Source organism: Rhipicephalus sanguineus, chromosome 6, assembly GCF_013339695.2.
Source record: "Rhipicephalus sanguineus isolate Rsan-2018 chromosome 6, BIME_Rsan_1.4, whole genome shotgun sequence".
In the NCBI taxonomy this organism is placed as follows: Eukaryota; Metazoa; Arthropoda; class Arachnida; order Ixodida; family Ixodidae; genus Rhipicephalus; species Rhipicephalus sanguineus.
The window spans coordinates 140,777,029-140,804,461 of NC_051181.1; the positions used below are offsets into that span (position 1 = coordinate 140,777,029).

Below are 27,433 nucleotides of genomic sequence, written 5' to 3' on the forward strand. Positions count from 1 at the left end.
AGCGACCGCCTCTTCTCCCCTCCCCCACTGAGGCCCTTCCGATCAGTCCACACACAGTGCAAGGACGACGTATTAGGGCAGGGGAGGGGGGCGGCGCTGCGTTGAAACTTTGTCCACTCCCTTACAAAAATTGATTTAGACAGTCTATAGACTGTCTAAACCCATTTTAGACAGGATATAGACTGTCTACATACATTTTTGTAAGGGCTTCGCCCCCTCCCCCAGCGACTCTCCCTGCTCAACCATTACACAATGTCGTGGCACTTAGAAAAGTGTACAAGGTCGCAAAGCAGAACAACTGTCTAAGTGAAAAAGTGAAGCAAGTTTTATGCTTACACACAGATGGCACATTTATTTCTGTAATCTTTGGAACAAATTCGTTTGCATAATTTTATGGCATGCAAAGCTCCTGAAGTAGCTAATGCTCACAGCCTCACACCCTGCATTCGCTAGTCTTCTGATAAAATCTAGTGCATAAGGAGTAACAACTTGCAAATTACAGATTGTCATGACAGCACAGTATTGGCATGCTTGGCATCGCATATGCTCGAAACAAAGATTCAGTTCCAACGTATGTACATATTTTTACATTTTTACATTACATAGTATATGCTTCACATCCTGCTCATGCGTTATCGTGCAAAAACACATTCTGCACAGAATAGCATAAGAACAAGGATGGTAGCTGCATGCATATTAACACAGCTTGCGAAAACACTTTCTTTAGAGCAGCAACACAATGAAGGTGGCCATACGCTTCCTTAAATGTTCACGCAATATCTAGCAAAAAACAAGTTTTGCTTAGAAAAGCATAAGAACAATGATGGCTGGAACTTTTCACCCCAGAAATCTCATCATTCCATAGTTTCTTACAACATTCTAGGATTGTAATGAGAGTGCAATGCTGTTGGAACACAACGCCTCCTTCCATTCACTGAATTTAAAACTAAACAAACATTAGTGCCGAGGGTTCATTACCTGGCTAAATTTAACAAAAAAAATTATTTAAGAAAGTCCTGTGGCTGACAAGATTATCACACAAGCAAAACTTGCAAATAAAATAAAACATAGGTGTAATTTTTTTGTCAAGCAGGTTTGATTCTCAAAGCACAGAAATTTAAAAGACCTGCTTTTCCAAAATAGCTGAGCATGTCACAGTTAAAATAATGTCGTGTGAATACTGGCAGACTTTATCAGTGGTGTGCTGTCTTAGCGAACAACAAGGCCATTGCTACAAATGTGCACTCGGCTAAAATAGCGAAACATGAACATAAAACGCAGGCTAGAACAGTTCTCTGCTCTTACATCAACACGTTCAGAAACATTACTTATTTAATGACGGGAACAAGATTACATTTCACTCTGCACAAAGCACAATCCATTTCCCTGACTTGCACATTGCGGTAAAATCTTGCAATTCTATAACTGCAATAACATTGTGATTATTGAAACAATGTAGTATGCTATGCATTTCACCAACAGCACATGCACATACACGAAGACACTGTGCAAGCTTGCGTAGCTTCAGTACACAATACAGAGAACACCCACATTACTGTTAAAAGCAAGAACATAGCTTGTTGTTTACTCCTTCTGTATCGCCTAAGAAAAGAAAGTTTTCCTGCCTCTCTTTCTAAGCTACACATCATCTTGAAGGCACAATATACAAGCAATCTATTCACAGTATAGTAATTATTATCAATCTACATCAGTACCCTTCTTGTAGAAAGCCCTATGGTAACAATCGTTACTGTGATATGGCTGGTGAGTTAAATATTTGGAGCAGTTTCTGAGTACGTTCCTGCGTTCTGTAATACAAGACAAAAGCTTTGCAAAATAAACTACATACCTAGAAGGTCTGAAAGGAGTTGATTTGGTCCTGTTGCTCTCGAGACGCTTTTGCTGACAGAGCTAGTCAGAGAGCAATTCTAGTTTTCAAATTAATAAATAGTGAACACAAATGCACCGGCAATTACATGAGTACTACTTATATTGCATCAAATACTTTAGTTTGATGATGCTGGCAAACTATCACAAGTACTACAACATATACTCATAAAGCACTCTTAATTTTGACAGTATTGTCAAGTGTCCTATAGATCTCTATCAATAGCGTGCTGCTGATAATGTAAAACCACACAACGTACCACATGTCAACACTGCAACATGAACATGGGGATGTTTGCATGTTCCCAATTGCATAAATGAGTTACTAATGGTCAACTAGTGCAAAACTTTTGACATCACTTGCCAAAAACTGCGAAACTATCAATTGTATTGTCGAAAGTCACATCAATACTAATGAGAGTCTTTGTTACGTTATCAATAGCTTAGCGGAATATTACAATACTACTATGAAAACTATTTTTTTACTGTCCATCAAACACAGGCAGAATGAATCTGTGCTTAAATAATGCGATTACAACTTCAAATATCTCATCCTTGCCTCACTTACCTGCTGCAGTTATCTTGGGGCCGAGTTTTAATTTAGTTTTCTATAGTAAGAAAATCTCTCCAACATGTAGTGCCAGAAAGCACATGCCTCCAGTAAAACAACACACTTGCCCATTTGAACTCACACCTTGCATAGCAAAGGTGTTTGCCTATTTCACCTTGGGGCAATTCATGATCGTGGAAATTCGTGATGATTAACCTCATCAAGAGAATTCAGTTTCCAGAGCAATTCACATACAGGCCCAACATATGGTACAAGCTGCTAAAGATCTCAAAAACTTGCTTCGACTGCTTTTTGTTCCCGAACCAATACAGTAGAGCACATCAACAGGACAGCACTCTGCGATGGCCTGTTGTTCAGTACCCTTTACAACCATTCTCATCTTTCTCTCGGCCACATTTAAAAAAGGTTCTATCGGCGTTTAGTTTATGAAACTAACTTTACATTCGTCCCATCACACATTCTCCTGGTGGGCCTGGTGCTGCTGATTCCAGAGCATGGCATAGAAACTGGACGAGTTTGCCAGGAGGCTACGGTGGTTACCCCGTTCGCATACTTTGCCGTCACTGAGCACCAGGATTTCGTCTGCGTCCACCACGGTGGAGAGGCGGTGGGCAATGCAGATGGACGTGCGGCCTTGTGATGCCCGTTGGAGTGCCATCATTATTTTCTGTTTTCGCAGGTTTCAAAGAAAAAAAAAAAGGAAATGCCATTATCACATTATGTAGATTCATCACGTGAAATGAATGTGGTTTATAAGGTATGTAGGGTGAACAAGTTTGCACTTTCCTTAGGGAAGGCCTTTATAAAATCTTGGCAGGCATTTAAACCTTCGCATTCAAGAGTGGAACGTGATAGCGTAATCTGGCCCTGTCCACATCACCTGCTCATTCGCTTGCCAAGCTTGGTTTCTCGTTGGACACTTCAACCGTGCCACAAGAAAAGGAAAGTGCGTGTGCGTGACATTAACCGTTGTAAACTGTCTTAGAATGCCTACTGCTGCAGGTACAGTTGCAAAGTGCCCAATACGCCATAAGCCATCATCTTGCAAATTAGGGAAGTACCCACAAGTACAAGTCCCTAAGGTAACGTGTGCATGTACGCAGCTGCATACATTGTTTATGTTGTTGCTGCTGCTGCTGCTGACGAATTATGGCTGAGCACTTTGTAATGGGTGGGACTTTAGAACACTCACTGGCCGCACAATTCACGTGGTGCGACGCCTGGTGTTATTCTACGCTTCTGGCACGCAATATTATACAGTCGAACCCACTTATAACGATCCCACATATAACGATCTATCGGTTATAATGACCATATTTAGGTGCACTTACGATTTTCCCATGCTAACCATTGAAGCTGCGTCCAGATATAGCGAACATTTTTCAAAGCCTCCTACTTTTACAACGAACACTTCGGACACGGTCGCGGTAAAAATATAGCGCATACGAAGCGAAAAAAAAGTTAAAATATGCCTTCTAAAGCGTGACAAGGGCGCGCGCTCGCGCGTGCCCCGCTCCAGTTTACTCGCCACTAATGATACCCAGATCGGCGAGCATCGCACGCAGATTTCGGACGCTGCGAGCGAGGTCGCTCACTTTCCAGGCGTTTTTTCAGTGGTAGAATATATGGCAGTGAGGAAAAAAAAATAGTAGGCAGCATGAAGCCTTGAGGTCAGCTTTCGCACGGTGACCTTTCCTGACACCGTTCTCTGCAGCTACGACCACCTGCGATGAACCAAACAATGCCTTGGAACGCAAGAAGGCATAAATGCAAGAAGTGATAATCGCGATAACTTTCCATCACAAAAAGGTTCACTGTGTCCCTAAACTCGTCAATGCCACAATGTGCCGCGAAAAGTCGTCCGTCTTTTCGGTAACGGCAGAGACCGGTCGATCGGTGCTTACGACTTCCGCGCGCTTGCGGCGATGCCTTCGCGGATAAGCTTAAGAAAAGAGCGAAGGCGAGGTGGCGGCCGTCGATGAACGTGCCATTATGCCTTACAGCCGACAACCTTATCACAGTCATTTGTAGATATCTGCTCGGCTGCGCATGTGGTGTACGCCGTACACTGCGGATTGACGGCGGTACGAGCGAGCCATGCTGCCGTTCGCAAGTTCGCCGCCGCCGCGTCGTGCGAGACCGCTTTAAAGTGCGCGTCGCTTTGTAGAAACGAAAGTAGCTCGCTGTTGTTGAGCGGCGCGGGCACCAAGAAACGTCGATGCACTGACAGCGAGCGTATACTGCGTGTTTGACTAGGTGACAAGAAGTGCGCCGCGCATTGTCGTCCAGGGCTGCGAGAGCATCGCGGAGACGTAGAGTGTGCGTTGCTTGGAAAATGCTTGTTTTCGCCGTGTTGAACGAAGAGGCTAGTCACCGCACCCGTGCACGGTCCGGAGTGAAGCAAGCACGAAGAACGTACAAACGCACACATACGGCAAGCGGCCCGGCAGTGACTGCGCGTCCCGAGTCACCCGAGTAGGCGACGCGCTGCACGCAGCTAGCCAGGGATGATCGGCTCCACGTCGCGGTACCGCGCTTCGGTGAAACGGTGTCAGCTCATTGCAAAGGCGGTTAGTTCACTCGTGAGCACGCAGCGGGCGTCGCTTCACGACGCAAAGAGGCTTAGCTTGTCACCGAAGGGGTTGTTAGCACTTTAATAAAAGTGCACCAAGAAAAAAAAAACGGCTTGGCCGCTAAGCGCACGTTTTTAAGGGCGAGTCCATATACAACGAACTACTGATATAACGACCACTTTTCGCGACACTTTCGAGTTCGTTATAAACGGGTTCGACTGTATCTGATAACAAGACCTTTCGCCCTACATGACGCCTGTACTATATGGTTTTTTCCTGAATTAGTTTGAAGTACTGGCCTGGCTCTGTGATAGAACACCTGACTGCCATGCAGAAGTCCTATGTTTGATTCTGACTCGAAACCCTGATTTTGATTCTTTGCATCCATTGTGATTTTTCGCTCACAGACAATGCCGCTGACGCCAGAATTTCTACGTCATGAGCTTTTCAACACTATCTTGTTAAAATGTGTGCAGTGATACGAGTGAACTCATGATCTCTAAACTACTGGTCCACTTTCTATGTTATCGCAAAGGCATAAAGGTCGCAGCACAACACAAGGCTTCCAAGCTGATTCATGTCTGTGGTGCGGTGCAACCACATCATCATGAGTGGCCCAAGACTATTACTGGTATGTGAGGGTAAATTGTGGCAAGCCAAATATACAGTAGGCTCTCGTTAAACGGAACCTGAAGGGACCAGGAAAATGTGTTCCGTTTAAGAGGAGTTCCGTTTACTGAGAGAGGAGTAGGAGTGCAGAATCCAAGTATGAAACCAATCATATCAGGAGCAGTTGTTCCGTTTAAGCAGCAGTTCCGTTTAAGAGATTTCCGTTTACTGAGAGTCTACTGTACACTGAATGTCTGAATCTTCAAAGGTGATTTTGAAACAGTTTGGTACATCTATTGTGCTATGCCTACATATACTTATATGTGATTATATTTGTTACACGCAGTGCCTAAATCAGTAGCCGTATGGTTGTAACGCGTTTTCTGACAGAGTGGTGCAAAAAAAAATTGCTTGTTTACCTTACATATTACTGTGAGTTCCAAAAGTGTGATGGCCTTTGAGATTGAAGATAACACATCGACGTGGTGGCGGTGATACTTGGTTAGGTAAAATTAGAAGTGTTGTTTTTATCGCCCTGCCCTCGCCTCCATTCATTCTTTGAATGCTAAAAGCACATTAAAGCAAAGAAGGAAAGGGTTCTATGACCCTGCGGAGAAACTGCTGAGGTTCCTCAAGGCCAGAAAGATTGAGATCCCTGGCCTCGAGCACTGAAATTTTAATGACGACATAGATGGCATCTTTCTAATTTGAATTACAAGTAGTTCAAGCAATCTTTACATGTTCAAGCTTCTAACCAAAAATGAGAGACAGAAAGAAGTAGTGTAAGAGTGCAACTCACGTGCTCAGTAATCGAGTCAAGGGAGGAGGTAGCCTCATCAAACACCAGAATGGGGCTGTTCTTGAGGATGGCACGTGCAATAGCCACACGCTGCTTCTCCCCACCAGAGAGCTTGAGCCCCCTCTCCCCAACTTGAGTTTCATACTGCTTGGGCCAGGCCATGATAGAGTCATGAAGCTCGGCCATCTTGGCTGCCTCCCGCACATCGTCCAGGGAGCGTGAGAAGTCACCATAGTGCAAGTTGTACTCGATGGTGTTGTAGAACAGCACAGCGTCCTGCAGTCAGTGATAATAATAAGAACTGTTGAAGTTTTAAGTCCCAAAACCACAATATAACCATGAGGGACGACGCAGGGGAGGGCGTCGGAATTTTCTAACATCCGAGGTTCTTTAACGTGCACCTAAATCTAAGAACACGGGCCTCTAACATTTCGCCTCCGTCGAAATGCGGCTGCTGTGGCCAGGTTTCGATCCTGCAACCTTCGGGTCAGCAGTCAAGCACCATAATCACTAGACCACCGTGGTGGTTACAATCAGTAATGTAGAAAAAAAAAAGTGAAATATGTATCTACACTCAAACCTCATTATAACAAAGTGACAACTGCCACGAAAATAACTTCGTTATATCCGAAAACTCGTTATAAACGTTTATTTGTAGCACTGTATCTATGACAAGACTATTCTTCATTTACTTCGTTATAACCGATAATTCGTTATATCCGTGTTCGTTACATCGAGGTTTGAGTGTATTACTTGTGGTATGGAAGGAAGTTGAAGCAACTCGCAATACTGATAAAACAGTTGCAGTATTTGTACAAAGCTTCATACCATGTACAAAGCCTAATACGAAAGTTAATGAAACGACCATGACCACTTCACAACAGGGGCAACATGTCCTTTATGGCATTTGTCTTTGTTGCACAAGCACGTCATGCAAGTCATGCTGGATAGAAAGGCACAGGCCTACCTGGCAGAAGTGCTTAGGAAAAGGTTGCAAGAGCCCTGTGTCTCATCCGACAAATAGTATGAGTGACAATGCTGTTAACATGATCGCCACAGACACGGCCTATCAATGTCTACGGGGGCAACACCTTGCAACTGACGATGCATTCTTTGTTGCTGTTATATGCACCGGCGTTCATTATATGTATAAGTGTGTCTGCAAATGGCAGCGTGCTACCTCCAGCTCATATTTGTGCACTGGCCAAATGTGCAACACTAGAGGTCAGGACAGCCGTACTATCCAATGTAAATACATCCCACTTTGTGCTCATAGCCATAACATGAGCGAAGTGCAATTATCTTGCATCGTTACACATAAAAAATGGCTTTTTATCATGGTTATCTTCTTGAAGTACACTATCACAATCAGGAAGAGTGATGACTACCAATTGGTACAACGTTTATCGATTGTGCACTTTTTCCAGGTTAGCCCCTCGATAATGTTGGTTCACTGATGAATTCCCTTTTTTTTCTTTTTACTTAGTGATGCTAGCATCATTTAGCAATAATCACCTATTGTCTTTAGTGGTTTCCTTCAGGAAAATTTCTGCACTTCGTTGCAATGGCATGATCAGTCCCACGACATTTCTGTGCACTGGCAACTGTGCATTAACACCAATACAGCCTTTGCAAAAGCACAATAAGTAATCTGAAGAGTAAAGAAAGGGAGGCGCAATACAAAACAGGGACATAAAGAGGCACCTCCCCTTCTTTACTCTTAAGATGAAACAATACCAACTAGCCCCAATGGCTGTTTTGCCACAATAAGGAAGTTGGCACAGCACCGTTAAGAAGGGCTGCATTTATTCTGTAGCTTCGCAGTTCAAACACATCCTAAATACGAGAGTTATTCAAAAAGTAAGAGCCGTTTGGTCCCCAAAAAATAAGTATTCCTTAGTAAAAGTTTATATTGGCTAGTTTAGTTTAGCACAAGACTACTTCACTTTTCTACATGATCACCGTTAAATTCTAAGCACTCTTTGTACCGCTGCACCAGTTTCTTTAGTCCCTCTACATAGAAGTTCGCTGCCTGGGAATTCTTTGCTGTTTGAGTTAGTCGGTAAGCATGTTTAGTACCCACCTTGCACACACTGTGATATCTGGGCTTTTCAGTTACAATCGGTGCAAATTGTAGTGCGGCTGACAAGAGGAAATTCATCCGACAGACGACTAACTGTCAGTCGTCGATCTAATCGCAATGCCCAGTCCACTTGTGAACAGTTTAATTGGTCTGGATTCTGGCCCTTCCACTCCGCTCCTAGTCGTGCACATTTGTGAGGCCATTTGTGAAGTCTCGACACGATTTTATTACCTTTCCTTGACTCATCACTTCGTGTCCATAAACTAGGCACAATTCCACATAAATTTGAGAAGCTGATGATCTTTTTGCAAGCAAAAATTGAATTACAGCTCGCACTTCACAACAGGTGCGAGCAACGATTTTCACAGACATTGTTGTTTGCATTCCTCAACAAGAAGACGACTACTGAGTCAGAACAGTAACTTCAGCACTGTCGCGAAGAATTACCAGCTGGCGCTGCACAATTAAATCTTCATTCTAAAGTGTAAATATTTAAATATTAGCAAATGGCCCTTACTTTTTGAATAGCCCTCGTACATTTTGAAACTTCGTGTGAGTTTGAATCTAATTGAATACAAAAACGATAGGAATCAACTATTGGAGGTACTACTGAATATTCATACTCCATTGGATTACATGCTTCGCAGATAGTACCTTATTTTTGCTTTTTTTAGATTTAAAAGTGAAGTTCTGCCATATAAAGCAGAGCCCCTTGAATGAGTAGTGACAAAGGGATGCAATTTTGCATGGCTGAAAATCAGATAGGAGCCGACTGCTGCAGATAACTACTGCGTCAAACAAGAACGGCAACAGAACTGCGCACAACACTCGACTCACTTGAGGGACAACCGCAATCGCTCTCCTTAGACTGTCGAGCTCTACTGTCTTGATGTCTTGGCCGTTGATCAGGATGCGTCCGTCAGATGGGTCGAAGAACCGGTACAACAGCCGGATAACAGTCGACTTGCTGGGAATTAGAATGAAGAACACAATGAAATGTCACCGACCGGCTGCAGTTACAAGGAAGAACAAACGGAGCGCTTTGCAGTTCTATAGACCAGGCCATCTTGGAAAGCGCAGACATAGAACATGAATTCACAGTACGCCATTGTTGGAGCTGCTACTGTCTTGTTGTGGAACCATTTTATTTTAAGCAGATAATTTTGTGCCACACTACGAACATCTATGATCGGTACTGTCACACTCTAAACTTGCTTCCTTCACTTACGAATTACACAAGCATCTCTCCTTAGCTTTCAATTTTGCAGCATGGTATTGTTGGAAGAAAAAACATTTCAATTGTCTGCTGACATTCCAATTTACAATTTGCACCTTGCAAGATGTGTTGGTCACAAGTAAATGCTGGCCACCTCCAGCTGCCTTCATTGTTCGCATTATCGATCGATACTTGCTGGCGAATTAGGTTGTACTTTCGGCAAGATGGCTGGGGCCCATCTTCCTCACTTACTGTCAAATGTTTTAGATACTAAAAGCCCCCAAAACACTGTTTTTAGTCCTTCTACAGCGTTCACTATACATTTTCCTTGCATATTTTGAATGCGACATAATGAAGAGGCAACATGCCAATCCTAGGATGTGCTGTAGCTATGCCAACTAGCAGACTCAACTGAACTACCTGTGATTACTCCCCCACCCCCCCCCAATAAAAGAAATCTTTACCGCTCACGTTAACCACATAAACGTAGTGCAGACTAGAATGAACGCAGGAATGCTGAGAGGCGCCCTGTCGAACAACGTCAGATATAAGTTTCTTGCAGTTGAATCTTTCCATTTCTCCCGAAAAGCTTGGAGTTTGCTAAAGGGGTCATGAGCCACTCTTCGAAATAATGATTGAATGACCACAGCAACGGAGTTTATCGCCTCATGAATGGATTGCTGCAAAAATTTCTCGAATCCGTCAAGAACGAGCGGAGTTACAGGGTTTTGTCGCACGCTTTAGGCAATTTCTCTCTTCTCTTGTCCTGACGACCGCACTGGAAGCTACACAGGGAGGGATGGCACAGGGGAAAGAAGTTAGGTCAGCGCCCATCACGACCTTGAGCACGCGTGATGATACACGATCGCCCTCTCCTGTTGTGATTCCTGTGTGCAAGTGCGGCTCACTGTTAGCCGACTATGGAGCACGGCAGCGCCTCGTGGGAAGAAGCCCATGTGATCCAAATGTGGCTCTTGATTTATATCGGCTATTGGTCAATAGCACACTATCTGCTGTTCGACGTCAAACAGCAAGTTCTGGCAGCTCTGAAGAGAGTGAATGCTAGCCTCTGTGTGAAAAGAAAGCGCCTGATAAAATAGCAACTTTATGCTCCGCTTCTAGGCTCTCTTTGCAAGATTTGGCTTAGCTGTTCATAGCTTCTAAGCTCTCTTGGCAAATGACTGCATGATTTGACAGAGATTTTCACAGCAGCGTCTACTATCCTCAGAAGGTGTTTTTTCACCAAGCCCGAAGGATAGTCCATGACCCCTTTAATAAGCCATTCTTGTATACAACAACGTAGGTCAGTAAACAGACAGACAATGTAGAAGCACCGATCTAACTAAGCCCTGGGAAACTACACCGTTCACACTTTAATAACGTCCTTCCTACCCTGTGCCGCTGCCACCAACTAGTGCCACCTTCTTGCCAGCTGGGATGGAGAAGCTGAGATCCTTCAAGATGGGCTGCCCCTTGACGTAGCCAAAAGTGACATTCTCGAAGTCCACCGTGGCCGTGGTTGGAGTCACCACCAGTAGAGGAGCTCCGGGTTTAGACTGCAGGCAGCAAATGAGCCAGCAATGTTTATTCTCACTTGGCGTTTCTAAGTCTGTTGTGATTTATCTAGGCCTACATCACATTTTCTTTTGTAAATAAGGCAGAATTTCAAGCAAAGCTGGAATCTTGAAGCGATGAAAAATCATTGGAGCACGGGATGTCGCTGGAGCAAATGTTTTGACAAGCAGTTTTGTCTTCTTCAAGGTTGCTGCCTTGAACAAGACAAGACCGCTTGTCGAAACATTGGCTCCAGAGATACCCCAACGATTTTTCATTTTCCTTTGTAGCATCAGCTTGTTTATAACATGCCAACATGAAATGGAGAGTTAGGGATACCTGCATTTATACATGAGACTTCCATCTAAATTGACAAACCAACACTATGAAAACACTTTCTTCTCCTTATTTTACATTACAGCAAATCCTGACATTATGCGAAAGATGTAGCTTTTTTTCAATACAGAATGCTGTGCTGTACATTCTACAAGTTCTTTCAGAGCTTAAGCAGTTTTAATTGTAGCCGTAACAAACATTTGGGTCAGCTGACCTCGGCTGCCACCAAACTACTCGAAAAGTGAATAACATATAAAGGTGCTTTCTAGAGAACCTAGTATACATGCTTACACAATGCATTTTCTTCATGTACAAGCAAAGCAGAAATTACTGAGAGGGCCTTCACCTGAATTGGTGTCTTTAGCTTCAGGAGAACGAACATTGTTTGCATGTCAATTAACGACTGCTTCACTTCTCGGTAGACCGAACCAAGAAAGTTAAGTGGCAGTGACAACTGGAACAGCAGCCCGTTAACCATCACCAGGTCGCCTACTGTCATTGTACCTAGAAAGATACATTGACATGGCAATCCAAGGTTGAGTTTCCATTCTCCCACAAAATTGCCTCATAAATTCAGACTCTGCTACATGCATAGGTTGGCAAAAAAGTGGAACTCACTCTGACTCAGACTCGCCAACATATTACTCACCCATAATTATATAATTGTTGGGGTTTAATGTCCCCAAACCACGACATGATTATGAGAGGCGCCTTAGTGGAGGGCTCCGGAAATTTTAACCATCTGGTGTTCTTTAATGTGCAGCTAAATGTAAGCACACGGGCCTCAAGCATTTTCGCCTTCATTGAAAATGCAACCGCCGCGGCCGGGATTCAATCCCGCAACCTGCGGGTCAGCAGTCGAGCACCATAACCACTAGACCACCCGTGGCGGGTATATTACTCACGCAGACTCAGACTCACAGCTTAATCTGAGTCTCAGTAATGCATTAGGGTAAATTAACATTTTTGATTGTGATATAAATACTTTTTAACGCCAATATCTCACATAATCGGTGCTCTACGATATGCCTTTTGGTCTCGTACCATCAAATACAAGTTATCAGTGGTTGCCATTCAGTAAGGACAATTTCGTTGAAAGACGTGACTTGCATGAGATATCTTTAGCAACAACTTATTGTGAAAGATAGCAAGGGGAGGTCAAAGGCACCCCCCCCCCTTTCTGTAACTCCCGCCTGTGACCAATAAATATTGAGTTAGTGTATGAACGCTAATGCTTTGAAATATGGGTGAGTAGACATGGGCATAGACGTGGGCTGTCGTAAGGCTGACAGTAATGGTGAAGATGAGTACATATGACCATAGGTCGGCAGAAAAAGTGGAGCTCACTGAGATTCACTCATGAAATATATGTTGTGCTTGGGGCTCACTATAACACACCAAAATTTTTCGCAACCGGACTCACTCGGACTCAAACTCACCAATATACTACTCACATAGCCCACGAAACCTCTATAAAACGTTTTATAGATGTTTATAGAGGTTTTATACGTTTTAAAGATGTTTTACAGAGGTTTTTGTGTTTCATGGGAGACTACACGACTCGATCCTTGTCTGAGCGGGCCTAAGTGATTCGATTTATGCGTGAGTTTGCGTACCTATGGTTATGTGTCTATGACCCCTTAAACCTACTACAGTAATCTCTAATTTGGCGCTTGTTCTATTGAAAATCCAGATAATCTGCACAAATGCAATGGCTCAATGAAACATGCTTAGAAAATGTACATACAACACAATGTACTGGACAATTTAATCTCATCAGTTTGCTGAGGACTGATCAGTTTGACAATGGGACATCAGCACACATGCATGTCTAGTGATAAAACAGCACTTTGAAAATACATGGGAGGAATAAGAATTTGTGTCTGTATTGCAGGTGGTAGCACTGCATTGTCAACAGACAACAACACTGCTTACACAATCCAAAGCAATCCAATCCGGAAAATGCACTGTTTGTCACAGACATGAAACTAGCTGAGTAGGAAATGAATAGCAGCTCCTGTGCATACTAGTGGATGGCTTTTGTGATGCGTTCATGTGCAATGCGATACTTGCAAGATGTCAATGTAGTTTTTCTGCAATCAGTTGGTTCTTACTTTCTAAACAGTTAACAGTTTGCTCAGCAGCATGCCATTTCCTCTGCTCAACAAGCCGAATGGTACTTCAAATACTCTTAGAAAAAGCAGTGTGTGGTGCCTTGCTGAAAAAAGCTCAACAGATTGTCACATTTGACTAGTTATGATGAGACATTGTACCATGCGGAAGTACCTACCGTTTATGATATTCTGACTCGCCAACAACATGATTGCCGATAGTGACGCGCTGAAAATGGCATTCTGGCCAAAGTTCAGAAGTGCCAAGCTGGTGGTCGTCTTCAGGGAGGCTTCCTGGTACTGTGCCAACAGCCTGTCGTAGCTTTGTACCTCATACTTCTCGTTGTTGAAGTACTTGTTCCGTGAAAAGAAATCAAAATACACAATTGCACCAAGTGTGGATGCCCCAGCCTAGAGTGCTTGACACACTTTCAGCCATTTTTAATGAGGCCGAGAAACACGTTTCGACACTATTACTGAAAATGGTGCAGACTTGTACATAAGGCGCCTGTAAACATGTGAGCTGAATATTACTGCATTCCACTCAGCAAGGACTTTGCAATTTCGTGTCAAAAACAGATAAAACTTGCTTCTTCTCTCATTCACAATGCCATCACCTACTATGCAGCAAGCAGGCTCAATGGGCAGTGGTTGATTTCTTGATCATGAGAACACTCTCAGTAACAATAGGTATTATTGCTATGATTTAGTTAAATAGAAAGTATGCATGTCTATAAACTCTAAAAGACTGAAAAAGCATTTCACATTTGCTCTTCCAGTCTCAATCGATGGTCACCTGCTTAAATCTTTCAGACGCTACCTATGAAGAACTGTCTGTAAATGCATCAAATCGATACAGTGTTATTTCAATTTCAAGGCACTTGATATTAAACTGCAACAAAAAGATGCTATAATACGTTAATTTATGTGTGTTATATGTAACCATTCCTAATTACTTTGTGATTAAATATATGTTTAGTATTCTGAAGCCATTCATGCTCTGTTTTGGCATAAATGGATGGAAATCTCAGGCTAGAAATATAGTGCAAATTCATTTTTAATTATGTCCACTCTGAGCAAAGAAAAATTATACTTTTCAGATGGCTCACAGGAAGCCGCACGTCGAACGACTCGTCAAACGTGGTAGTGCGTTCACAAAAGTGATAATATGCAACAGTACACTGAAAAATGAAGTTAAATGAAGACATATTTATTATGCAGGAGGTTCAAGTCATCCAAAGCTCAGTATATCTCGCTCTTTCTCAGCCCCTAGTCGACACAGACAGTAAAAGCGAGTGGTGTACACAATTGTGTACATAGCGTCTCAAAGGCTTAATGCTTCATACTCTCTGACACTCATGCGTGGTGGCACCTAGTGTAGTAAATACATGCTCTTTCAAACATTACTTGCGAGAGACAGTCACTTGTCTTGTACTGAGCCTGCTATGACTGTACTCATTAACATATATCATCATGTACAAAATCACAAGTACACTTGCCAGATATCGCTTTGTACTTCGCTAGTTAAAAACACATTAAAATGCACTATCTGAATGTTGGTACTATCTGTCAGCAAAGCTAGCACATCACAAAGCTAATCCGCAGAAGGTACTCGTGTAGCTCAGCCAGACCAGACCGTACGAGCACGAGCTCCCACTGCAGCCCTGTCTTGCAAATGGGAAATTCTACGTCAGTTCTTGTGCTGTGTAGTGTACCATGTGCCTGCATTCTGGACACTTGAATTAAAAGTAGAAGTCAACAACGTTTAAAAAGAAACAAGATGAAGTTCCCGAGGCTGGGGTACTTGGCAATGTAACGTTTGGGCGTGGCCTTTTTTTCCTCGCCAAGCACCCTGCGCATCATCTAGCTCACTTCTGGGGATGAAAGGAGAGGGAAAGTAACTCCATCTATACTTGAACGATTAAACAAATTTTTGCAGTGGGAGATTCAAGACCAATAGTGAGCTCATTCTATGATTATTTGTAAAGGTGTTTCAGGGCCCCGTGAAATGGTGTTTTAGTGATTACAATAACTGAATTTGGCTTGAGCACCAGGATCAGCTAGCAAAGGCTCAAATGACACCTGTAATAATGCAAGTTTTTTTTGGATGAGTGCGCCCAATTAGGGTTGTTCAGTGCAACCTTGGATATTGAGGAAAAAGCAGAACTTTTGATGAAATATGATTGATTGGCTCGTAGAAAATTTATGTGCCAAAGCAACACTAACGGTATGAGAGACAGCATCGTGGAAGGCTCTGATTTAATCTAAGCAGCCTCGGATTTTCTGACAAGCACCTTTAATCAAAAATACATGACGATTTTTAAAAATTTCATCTATATTGAAATGCCTGATGATGAAACACTGTGAAGCAAGATCTCAAGTTTGAAAAGACAGACCATTTCAACAGCTTCCAAACAACTCCAGATAGTATAAATTAGTTCTTGCCTTGGTAAAGTGCTAAAAGAATGAAACAGGTATGCTCAATATGATGCAAACGAAGAGGTCTCTGAATCTCACCTTCACTGTCTCGTAGTTGATGAGTGAGTCGATCGACTGTGCTCCTGCTTCGTTCTCTGCTTTGTTCATTTGTATGCGGAACTTTGTCCTGTTGAAAGTGTCGCAGACACACGAAATCAACTCAGTTTTGCTCCTTTACTGTCTTACGACAGGCAATAAATAAAGCACTCACAGGTTGAAACTAAAAAATTTAGGGCGAGGTAATGCACATACTTTTGTTTTAAGCATCTACAGCTCATGTCGTATCGGCATAATTTTAACTTGAACACTTACATTAGAGCCAACATTACCTTTAGCAGCCAGATTTGCAGTGACATGACGCTATTATCATGACTTGACATGACGCTCATAGCAGTCGTTACACTAAAAAAATATGGTGTCGCATTTCAATCCATGAGTACCATATAGAATTTTGATTACAAGAACCAGCTGACAAAAAATTGGGGGACGCTTAAGCTTCGCCTTTAAGAGTTGAACACGATAGCGAAATGCGGCCCCTAGTGCGCACTTCAACCACTAAGTGCATACTTATTAATGTTTGTTGTTACACACACACGCACACGGACACACACGCGTGCGCGCTATGTATCTATAGTAATGGTACAGGTTTTCGGTCTAAAGCACTTCTCTGTGCTAGAGTCGAGACATATTTCTTACAATACCTCACAGATGGTAGCACATTATCTAATGTTTGCTGTTTGCCTGATCAACGCCTCCTCTAGAAAAGAAGGTGTTGGCTTGATATGTTTTCCGCTAGATGGACATTGTTGTTGATTTTTGGAGCTGTTTGAAAGTTCGTGTGTGTTTCTAGCGGCGACGGCTGCACTACCCCGGCTTTTTTCGAAGCATGGCGTCGCGCAAAAAACGCAGTTTGATGGCCTCGCCAATGCGCCTACAAATCGCCGAATGGGCTCATTTTCGTCGTGACACATGTCGAACAAAATGCGTTAAGGAGACTCCTTCTACTACATGGCATTTATGTAGTGTTTTTAACCGAAGAAGTTGCATGTAACATCGTGGCAGGGGCGTAGCCAAGGGGGGGGTTTGGAGGGGTTCAAACCCACCCCCCGAAATTTTTCAATTTTGCTTGCGATATACACGCACACATACAAACGCATGCCCGAACATACATAAAGTATGGTTGAACCCCCCCCCCCCCCGAAAAAAATTTCTGGCTACGCCCCTGCATCGTGGCTTTGTGGTAGGACACCTGCTTGCCACGCAAACGGCCCGGGTTCGATCCTCAGTGGGACCGAAGATTTTTATTGTTTATTTTTCTTTCTTGATTTTTCGGTCACGGACGATTTTTCGCTCACAAGTGACATAGCGACGCCGACGGCGGCATTTCTGCGAAACGAGCTCTCTAACGCTATCGTGTTAAAAGAAACAAAATAATGTGCAACACCTTATTCAGTCACGAAGAAAACAGGGGAAAAAAAAGTTGAACTGGAAAAAGACAAAGACAGCTGTTGCACACATGCCCGCTGTTTTTATCGTGATGACCACTCACACTATCACATATTTTACATTTCTTAAAAATTGACTGGTAGGAAAAAAAGTGTACTGGCACACACACGAAAGGTTAGGAAAGGCAGACAGGACAACTTTTCATCTGTGAGCCAGTGTACTTCGAGATTTGTTGGAATAAGAACCTCGACCAACCGGCCCTACTCGCCGTCCTGTTTATTATTTAACATGTACCCCTTGAGGGGCTGAGTTTGAGGCACACCATATGGTAAGGGTGAGTGAAAATGAGTCGGTGACATGACGATGATGACAACTGCTACGTGACTTTACAATGGTGTAATACAGTAAAACCTCGGTAATTTGTACTCGGTTAATTGGGAATCCCGGATAATTTGTATTATTTGCGCGGTCCCAAATTTTTACATGTAAATTTAACCGGATAATTGGTGCGGCCAGTCTGCGACTTCCCGGTTAATTGGCACACTTGGCCGCGACTTCCAAGATATGCAAAGGGTGTTGCGAATCTCGGAGGCTGTAACTAAAACATGCATTTTTTTTTTTGATGTACGGATCTCGAAGGCCATGTTTTTTTTTACCGGAAATACGTCGTAGACGCCATGTTTTAGCAATTGCCAGGCGGCGATGCGTGCGGTTGCGATCATGATCATCATCATCTCAACAGCGATGTTAGCCACTCTAGCGAAGTGAATGTTTTGTGGAGTCTTTGTGCCATTTGGATGTCGGCTGGCGAGCATTGTGCGATTCGGTGCGACTGCCATTTGTCTCCTGTCTCCGCTTGAGTGTCTTCCCTGTGAATTAGTTGATTGAGGTGTGCTTGGAAGGAAGATGCCGAAGTACAAGAGCTTGTCCCTGCACGAAAAGGTGTGCTTAATTGAAGAGGCCAGCAAGTCGACGGCGTCGAAAACGGCTCTCGCCGAAAAGCACCACGTGCCTCTGTCAACGCTGTGCAACATCATCAAGAATAAGGAGAAAATTCTCGATGCTTACAGCAAGACGCACTCGTCAAAGCGTACACGAGTACGCCCGCCTACGTACGCCGACGTTGAAGCAGCTCTGATCGACTGGCTGCAGAAAGCCAACGCAGCACACCTTCCTGTGAATGGGACCATATTGCGTGACAAGGCCAACCAGCTGGCGCTGCAACTTGGACATTCTGAGTTTAAATGCAGCAATGGATGGTTTTGCCGATTTAAGGAGCGCAACAACCTGACATTCGTGACTGTTTGTGGCGAGAGTGGCAGCGCGGATCAGTCTGTTGTCGACGGCTGGAAGCAGCACACCTTGGCTCCACTACTCGCCAAGTACGAAGCAGCAGATGTTTACAACCTTGATGAAGCTGCTGTGTTCTACAAAATGTTGCCTACGAAGACGTTCGCTTTGAAGGAGGCAGACATTAAGGGGCGGAAACAGAACAAAGATAGAATCACTGTTTTGTTTGGTGCAAGCATGTGCGGTGAGCACTAGCTGCCACTGCTTGTTATTGGGAAGACAGAAAAGCCTCGTTGTTTCAAAAATGCACGACTGCCATCCAAGGATGACCTGATCTATAAAAACAACAAGAAAGCTTGGATGACGGCTGCACTCTTTGAAGAATACGTGCGGCACCTTGACCGCAAGTTTGCGGCCGCAGGGCGCAGCGTTTTGTTCGTCGTCGATAATTGCCCAGCTCACGGCGACATTCAGAACCTGCAGGCAATCAGGCTGGTCTTTCTACCCCCGAACACGACGTCGCTATCGCAGCCGATGGACCAGGGCGTCATACACCATACCAGGAAAATATATCGCTACAATCTGTTGAAGCGAATGCTCCTTTGCTATGACAACGAAAAGGAGTATAACATTGACCTCCTCAGTGGTATTTGCCTCATTGTTCACGCATGGAGGCAGGTGGAGGCCACCGTTATTCGACGGTGTTTTGAGCACGCCGGTTTTGTGAAAGAAGAGGCAACCTCCGCTGAGTTTGCTGTCACTTGCCCGTTTGATGAAGAAGGGGAGACTCTCTGCGCTCGATATGAGGCTTTGCACGCGGACGAGGAGTGCACTCCAATCGGATTCTCCGAGTACGCAAATGTCGAGTGCACAGTGCAGACGTGTTACGCCGACATCGACAGCGAGATAGCTGCGAGATCGACCGATTCGGCCTCTAATGTTGACAGCGATGACGAGCCCTCCCGAGCAGCCCCTTTGGCGGATGTCATCGATGCCTTGAGTGTTGTGCGCAGCTTCGTCGAGTGCAACGGTGGCGAGGCTGAGATGCTGCGCCTCATTGACAGGCTGGAAAATATGACTTTCAGTGCTGGGAACTACCGAACGCGTCAGTCACGCATGGAGGAATTTTTCTCCAAGTAGGCTGACTTGCCACAATAAAGGTGTGACTTCCGTACATCACGTTTTCTGGCTGATTTCTTTGATTTCGCGTTGTTTCGGATAATTGGGAATCCCGCTTAATTGAGATATTTTTCTGAGGCCTTCGAATTAACGAGGTTTTACTGTATAAAGAATGAGTGGCGCAGAGAAATCTTAGTTTTCAGCTGTTTGCTGACGTTGCAGTAAAACCAAGAACACACCATTTTAATAATGCATGCCTGTACTGATGCAATTGCCTTTGGTCCATCTTAGTTAAAGGTACTTTCTGCAGAACAGTGAATAACATGTGTACTACATGCTAGTGGTGTCAGGCACCATTACATGGCAACATAAAGTGTTGGTGACGTGAGTGGTCTTTTTTCTTGCACCTGAAGTTTGCTGCATTTGGTAAGTACTTTGAGATGCTTAATTAAGCTATTTGTACTGCTCCCAAGGTACCGGGCTTTAAAGCGTAATTACTAGATTGATGCTTATCAAATAGAAAAGTAAGAGAGACAATATTTCACAAGTGCAGATGAATTCGGGAATTGTTCATGATGACATCTAGGACACACGCAGTGAACATGCATGGAAATAAATGTCAATGTTCATTCAGTTTTCTGTTAACATATTTAGCTTGAGGGAGGGGGGGAAATGTCACGTACCTCCAATGTGTGATGGCAAATGTGAAGACGCTGTAGGTCCCAATGCATCCCAGTGTCACAGCAGCAAACTTCCCTCCACACTTGTAGTACTGGACATTGAGAGAAGGCATGCAAAGTTTACATAGGCACTTATTACATTAAAAAAAAAACAGTTGCAACTGTCCAGTGCGTATGCCAAGTCAGATTTCATGGTCATAACCACATTTTATTTGTAACGAGACACATTAATTACCCCAGTGTTGATTACAAACTGCGTACATCTGAAAGTCTGTAGGGAGTACCACGCTAAAATGTGGCCATCATAGCCATAATGTGAACCTGCAACCTGGTGCACAGCCACTAAGCGCCACAACCCCTAAGCTACTGCGGTGGGTGGGGAAGCTTAGTAGCGAAAAGGGGCACTAAAGAGAAATTGTTCTCGTACTAGTAAATTGAACTTTTACAATACGAAAAGCCACAATTAGATGCTGGGTAAGTGAGAAATGCGCAAAAAGAAAATGCAGGCAGCAACGTCATGATTTCCACAGTCCTGAAGTAATAAAAATGATGCCAGAAAGCTTACCAAGACAGAGCTAACGAGTGCCACTTCGAAGATGGTTGGTACAATGTTGAACACCAGCGCAGAAAGGACAAAGTTGATGCCTCTGAAAAGCAGAGAGAGAATGAGGTGGAGTAAAGTTATTTTGCTTAGGAAATGCAAGAAAGATATGATATGTAGTTGCGGACCACTCTATCAAGTGGTCTGAAACCACAAGTCACAAGTCAAGGCTCACGGATACAAACATGACAATTTATGGCTACATACTGCAAGTACTTTCGTAACCACCGTCTTCAGTTTACGTCTTATCACCATAATTTTGACTGGAACACTTACATCAGAATCAACATTACCTTTAGCGGTTAGATTTGCAGCAAAATGACGCAGTTATCTTGACCAGTTGTGCATGCGAGTCGTTACACTGGAATTTTTTATGTCATGTTTCAATACGTGAGCACTGCACTTGCTGCTTACATGCAGTACATAGTACACCCTTTTACGGAGCAAATTGACTTCCCTTATAAGAAGAAAAATGTTAATTCTAAGTGAAAATTCGTTCTGCAGTTGCTAATGAAAAGCTCTTCAATGAGTTTCTACAGAAAGACGATGAGGCGCCAAGTGATGTGACTCTACTAACCTTTTGGACAATAATGACAAGGCTACTTTTTAACAAATATGGGTACACTTATTGACTATCAGTCAGCCTGTCAGAGGCAAAATTTTATACATTTATTCCATACTATATTCCCACTTGTAATAATTCCGAATTTAATGACATAGCAACTATCCCAAAAATTATTTTTCGTTGCGCTATCTGCAATGCATGTGTTTTCACACCTGCCACGGTGATCTAGTGGTTATAGTGCTCGACTCATGACCTGAAGGTTGCAGAATCGAATTCTGGCTGCAGTGTCCGCATTTCGATGAAGGCAAAATGCTCGTGGCCAGCGTGTTTATATCTAGGTGCACTTTAAAGAACCCCAGGTGGTCAAAAGTTTTGGAGCTCTCCTCTACGGTGCTCCTCATAATTGTATCGTGGTTTTGGGATGTAAATCCCCAGCAATTATTATTATATGATGCACGCGTTTTTTTGAGGAATATACCTTGTCCCACGGTCGATGGCTTTGGAGAGGGCACCCGTCTGCCGCGTCAGGTGGAAGTTCAGGTCCATTTGGTGTAGGTGCAAAAAGAGTCGTCGGGCCACCTCTCGTATCGAATGGTGGGCCACCTTGGCGAACACAGCATTCCTGAGCTCATTGAAGCCTGATGCACCAGCCCTTGCCAGACCATCTGAAAGTGACACAGTGGGCATTTAAAAAAATTAAATCTTTTAAAAAAAGTTTGGCTCCTTGTTGAAATTACAATTTTTGAACAGATACTGCAGCTACAAAGTATGCAGCAAAATGTAAAGAGGATATAGGAATGTCAAAAAGGCAGGTATTCTAGGGACAAACTTTGTATATTCACACATTTCCACGAATGTTGGAGATCAAGAAACTACATGGCCTCTCGGATGTATTAAGCAACGGCGAGACTTACAGCCAACAAGAATCGCAAAAGCTGCTGATGTTAGAGTGCTTGATGCATCTTCAAGAGAAAGACGACTCCCCGTACGTTCATTGAGGTAATCAACAGCAGCTTTGAAGATAAATGGCACTTCAATATTGATCACCTAGAAGAAGGAATGAAAAGAAAAAATTTCTTGTAGTCTTTAACTTAAATTAACGTAATCTTGACAAATGAAAGCTTTTTCATCTAATGTCGTTAACACCAGTGCAAGGGTGTGTATTATTTGTAGTGATGGCTAAAGTAGCTACTTTTCTGAAGATCTATAGAAAAGGAACGGGAGACATTGTAAGATATATAGCTTCCAGTCAACTGGACTGCAGAACGTGATCACTAGAGGTGCACACTACAGCCGACATGATTTCAGGATGATGCAAACGTCTAGAACCGTTAGCACAACGTGAAGAGGTTTCGTTATCGCCTCCTACAGCAAACCTAACTGGTGTCGCAAAGCATACACAGAATTAGCGACAACAACAACAACAAAAAAAAACGATTCAGCGCATTAACTGTATGGCACGGACAGACAAGCGTCATTTTCAAGTGTAGAATGAAAGGCGTGACGTACCTTAGCCAAGATTAATATACCTAAGGCTACGACGACTCGTTTTCTGATCTCCGGCTTGTCCTTCGGCCAAAGGTAAACAAACATTTGTCTGATGATGGACCAGCTGCTTACGGATTCCAATGGGACGCCGATCTGCGCCGGTAATAGCGTCGAAGCACCGGGATGGAAGCATTTTCGGGGCTTGCCTAGCTGGACGTTTCTCTGAAGGAGCTGTGTACAGTCAAGACAGCAAACACCCAACTCAGATCGACGACGAAGCAAAACATTGAGTGGTCGTCACAAGCACGCTACTCGTTCTCGTCGCATTCCGCACTAGTTCCTACGTTTTACAAGAAAAGAACGAAAACTCGACTACACGTACTTGGGTTTTACCTTAATGTGCGGCAATTGTTTCAGCAGAGGGTTATCGTGATGACGACTTGGAAACTGCCGTGACACACAGAAGACGCACAGAAGAAGAGGAACGGAGAAAGAACAGAGATGTTAGATACACACAAAAGCGCGGTCCCCTTATTACGAGAGGTAGACTAGACTGAGAACGAGGACTCAAATAAAACACACACACACACATACACAAAAGCTGTGACGCGCCATCAATACAGCAATCGTCATCACTTGATCCATTCGAGGCGTCGATAAAGATAGCGAAAGCAGCTGCTCGCAGAATGCAAGCACCTGGCAACGTTTTGAATGACCTATCCGAGTCATTGAGTCGAAGCTACATGACAACTTACCAGCTTTTTGGGGCAGATCAGTCGCACCGCTGGGGGGTAAGAGAGCTTGTTTGAAGAGAGGTTTAGATACCTACGCCATACGTTAATAGAAACATTGCCATGGGACCGTAAGATCGAATAATTCCTAAAATTACCGGCAGAGCTAAACCGACCGATTACTACATATGCCGCCATGTTGGCAGCAGCCACCTGTCGATTACTATGCCACTTGCTTGCGAGCAAATAGGCTTTAGTTTCGTTTTTTAGTAGCTTTTTTTTTTCCTTTTTGGTAATATTTTTGGACCAAAACCAGAGCAATAGCAATCCGAACATCAAAATTTGAGTTTGTTGATACCATAAGTGGTTCAAACGAATAACTTCTCGATTAGAGGTAAACCTTCACGACCACTTTCATTGCAATAACACTAGAGCGCTTTACTTGTAGTTGTTCACCGGGAGGGCAAATACATGGGATTACTTGAGTTAAGAGCAGCATGTGCTGAGCAATTAGACCTTATACTACTATGCTATAACTATGCAAATGCATTGTTTCACAAGATTGTTCATTCCTACCCCACAGGAAGGCGACACAGTCGCGGTTTCGATTTTCGGATTCGCGGCGCGCGCTCGCTCGCGCCACCCTCCCCTCACAACTCAGCCGTGCGCTCCTTCTCCAATAACGGCAACGAGCACCCACTCGCGGCGCATGTCGCGCTGGCTCGGGATGCGGCCCGGCGGCGAGCGGCACACCCCGCTCACGAAATGACTACAACAACGACCACAACCCAACTCGATCCGGCCCCGCCCTGCCTTCTCAGACGACACCATGACGTCCGACCACGTCGGTCAAGTCGCCACCGTCCAGCGCAAGAGTGTACTCCGCGCGCTCCGTAGTCGTACGTCTAAGCCAAGCTGACTTCTTTGCTACCGATCGTGAACGTGGTAGAGGTGGGATTCCGTGCGTCGGTTTGCATCGCGAAGGCGCGTGTGTGTGAGTGCGGGTCCGTGGCGTTTCCGGGCCTTATTCCGTGCCCCGATGGGGGGAACGCGATCGTGTCCTCTCCCGACTCGGCGGCGTTGGTGGCGGCACGGGCCAACCTCGCCGCATTCGTCGTCTAGCGTGCTGCCGGCGAGTAGCCCGCGATCAATACGGCTCGGAGAAGAAAGACGGCCGGTTGTTGAGGGGACGACCGTGCAAAAGTGAGCGGCGGGACGAAGAAGAAGGTGTTTCGCGATGCACCTGCACTTCGAGCGCAGTTGGTCGTCGCGCACCGACTGTTCGGTGCTGTCTCTCACGTGGATGGGCAAGGTGCCCGACGAGCTGCCCGAGGAAGACGGCTGGCGACTGAACCGCGTCAACTACTACCAGGACGGCTGGCTGGCGTCCGGCAATGCGCGAGGCATCGTGGGCGTCACCTTCACCACATGCCACTGCCGCAAGACGGCCGAGCACCCTCAGCGCACAAACTACAACCTTCGCGGACACCGGTCTGAGGTGAGCGAGACGGCCTGAATGGGGGGCGGCGCGCGCGCGTGGCATTCGTGTACGTAGTACACAGTGCGTGCGCTACGCATCACGTGCGTTTCATACGGATCGGACGTGATCACGCATTTCGCCGTTTACGTGCGCGTCCGCGTGCTTGCAGCTTCGAGACGTGTTAGAACGTCGGTTCTCGTCGTACAGGAATGCTAAAACAAAACCGCGGTTGACAAGACGAATGAAATGGTCGATTATCATGCTGCGCATGAGTAAACGCTTTTAGGCGTTTGAATTAAGAATCTAGTTGAGAGTCACGCGTTCCTTAAAGTGACACTTCAAAATATTAACGCCTATAGATGGCTTGCACTGATGACACTGAAACAACATGGGAGGACGCGACGTTTGCGATGTCGCAATAATGTTATCAAAACATCACATGCAGGTTCTTTCGTTATTCATAAACAGAGGCGTTCCTGCCACGTTGTTATCACACTGAAGCAGGTTAACCGCAGGTTGTTTGTCATGAAAACCGTCATCGTGGAGTGCAAGTACGTTCAGAAGCAGCGCCCATGACGTCACGTGCAAGCTATCTATAGCGCACAAAGAGAACAAGACACAGAGGTGCGATGCGGACACAGCTCTGTGTCGTACCTCTGTGTATTGTTCCTTTTGTGCGCTATAGGTTGTTAATATGGAGTACCAACATGTTCAAGCTCACGTTCTTTCAAGTTGCATTTTAAAAGAACGTAGGCGTGCAAACACGGACACAGTAGAAGAGGTCAAGACATCAAAAACGCCTTGACCTCTTCCCCTGTGTTCGTGTTTATACGTCTACCTTCTTCTTAAGACGAATCCTTACCAAATAACTCAACTTTTCCTCATTTTAATGTGAAAATTGAGGGCCGCGCGTTAAGTTGGCTTCTCGTTATGCTGCGCCGCAATAATGAGAAACCTGAGCAAAACCGCGGAAACACGGCCTATTCGCGGCCCCTAGATCACCGTGCCAGAGGTTCATACGCCTGTCGTATGTCTACTTTCGAGCGTTACGACTCAACACAAATTTAACGCTGCTGTGTTACGTGCAATCTTAAAGAATGCGCTGTTGGGATCGTGCTCGCTAAACCATGCTTGGGGCTCTATAATCTCGAATAAAAATTGTTATCTAAGCCGATGCGTCACTGCAGGTTAACACTGCCCACGTGACGCTAGTTCTTCAGCAACTTTCTTGAATGACAGTTCACAAGGAGAGAAAGCTTTTCAAGCACTTCGCTGAAATGATGTCCTCGCATTTATAGGTACGCAACGATAAGAGAAAAATCGATATGTAACTGCGTATTTTGTGCCATTTTCATTGGATGTGCGCAGAAAGTTATTGTGAAGCATGTAGACCATGCTTCGAGCATGTACATATCAGTTGCTTGCACGCGCCACGTAGCGTGCTTTTGCAAAGTGTAGCCCTTTCACTGGCGTCATACTTTTACACTAACAGTATTAAGCGGAGTCCCTTTTTGCTTGATTTTTCTTTTGAAAAAGTTCTTACCGTTCACATTTTACTACGCTTGGAAACTACAAAAGGCATTGTGTCTAAGCGATGCTTGATGTGAATATCTAGTTTAGAATGATTTCTTCGTAACAATAAGATCAATGTAGAATGAGAAAAACAACAAAAAGTATATATGAAAGCCGGGAGAAGTCTTATTGAGTTTTTTTTTTAATTGATAGAAAACTCAACACCTTACAACAAGAACACCCTCGAGATCTATCTATCTATCTATCTATCTATCTATCTATCTATCTATCTATCTATCTATCT

At 44.3% G+C, this 27,433-nt stretch overlaps 2 protein-coding genes across 4 annotated transcripts in view; one reads left to right on the plus strand and one right to left on the minus strand.

The window, feature by feature from the left end:
• Window positions 1–261: 261 nt before the first annotated feature.
• On the minus strand, window positions 262–24,350 carry LOC119396568 (iron-sulfur clusters transporter ABCB7, mitochondrial). 3 transcript variants are annotated; one of them, XM_037663830.2, is made up of 14 exons: window positions 24,162–24,350; window positions 23,800–23,853; window positions 23,428–23,637; window positions 22,833–22,965; window positions 22,397–22,583; window positions 21,318–21,399; window positions 20,756–20,844; window positions 16,257–16,344; window positions 13,919–14,093; window positions 11,975–12,132; window positions 11,131–11,294; window positions 9,360–9,489; window positions 6,440–6,715; window positions 262–3,125 (listed from the first exon to the last, which is right to left on the minus strand). In XM_037663830.2, the coding sequence occupies exons 1-14, from the start codon at window positions 24,333–24,335 to the stop codon at window positions 2,910–2,912; spliced, it is 2,136 nt and encodes a 711-aa protein (XP_037519758.1). In that variant the 5' UTR covers window positions 24,336–24,350; the 3' UTR covers window positions 262–2,909. The 3 variants fall into 3 exon arrangements, with proteins under 3 accessions (XP_037519758.1, XP_037519759.1, XP_037519760.1); XM_037663831.2 differs by lacking the exon at window positions 23,800–23,853 and having other exon boundaries at window positions 264–3,125; XM_037663832.2 differs by lacking the exon at window positions 24,162–24,350 and having other exon boundaries at window positions 264–3,125; window positions 23,789–23,853.
• Window positions 24,351–24,790: 440 nt separating this feature from the next.
• The window catches only part of LOC119397606 (tubby-related protein 4), a 167,294-nt gene continuing 164,651 nt past the window's right edge, over window positions 24,791–27,433 (plus strand). Inside the window, exon 1 of the mRNA XM_037665030.2 lies at window positions 24,791–25,635. Within this exon, the coding sequence (XP_037520958.1) occupies window positions 25,375–25,635 (261 nt within the window). The 5' untranslated portion in view covers window positions 24,791–25,374. The remainder of the gene's footprint in view (window positions 25,636–27,433) is intronic.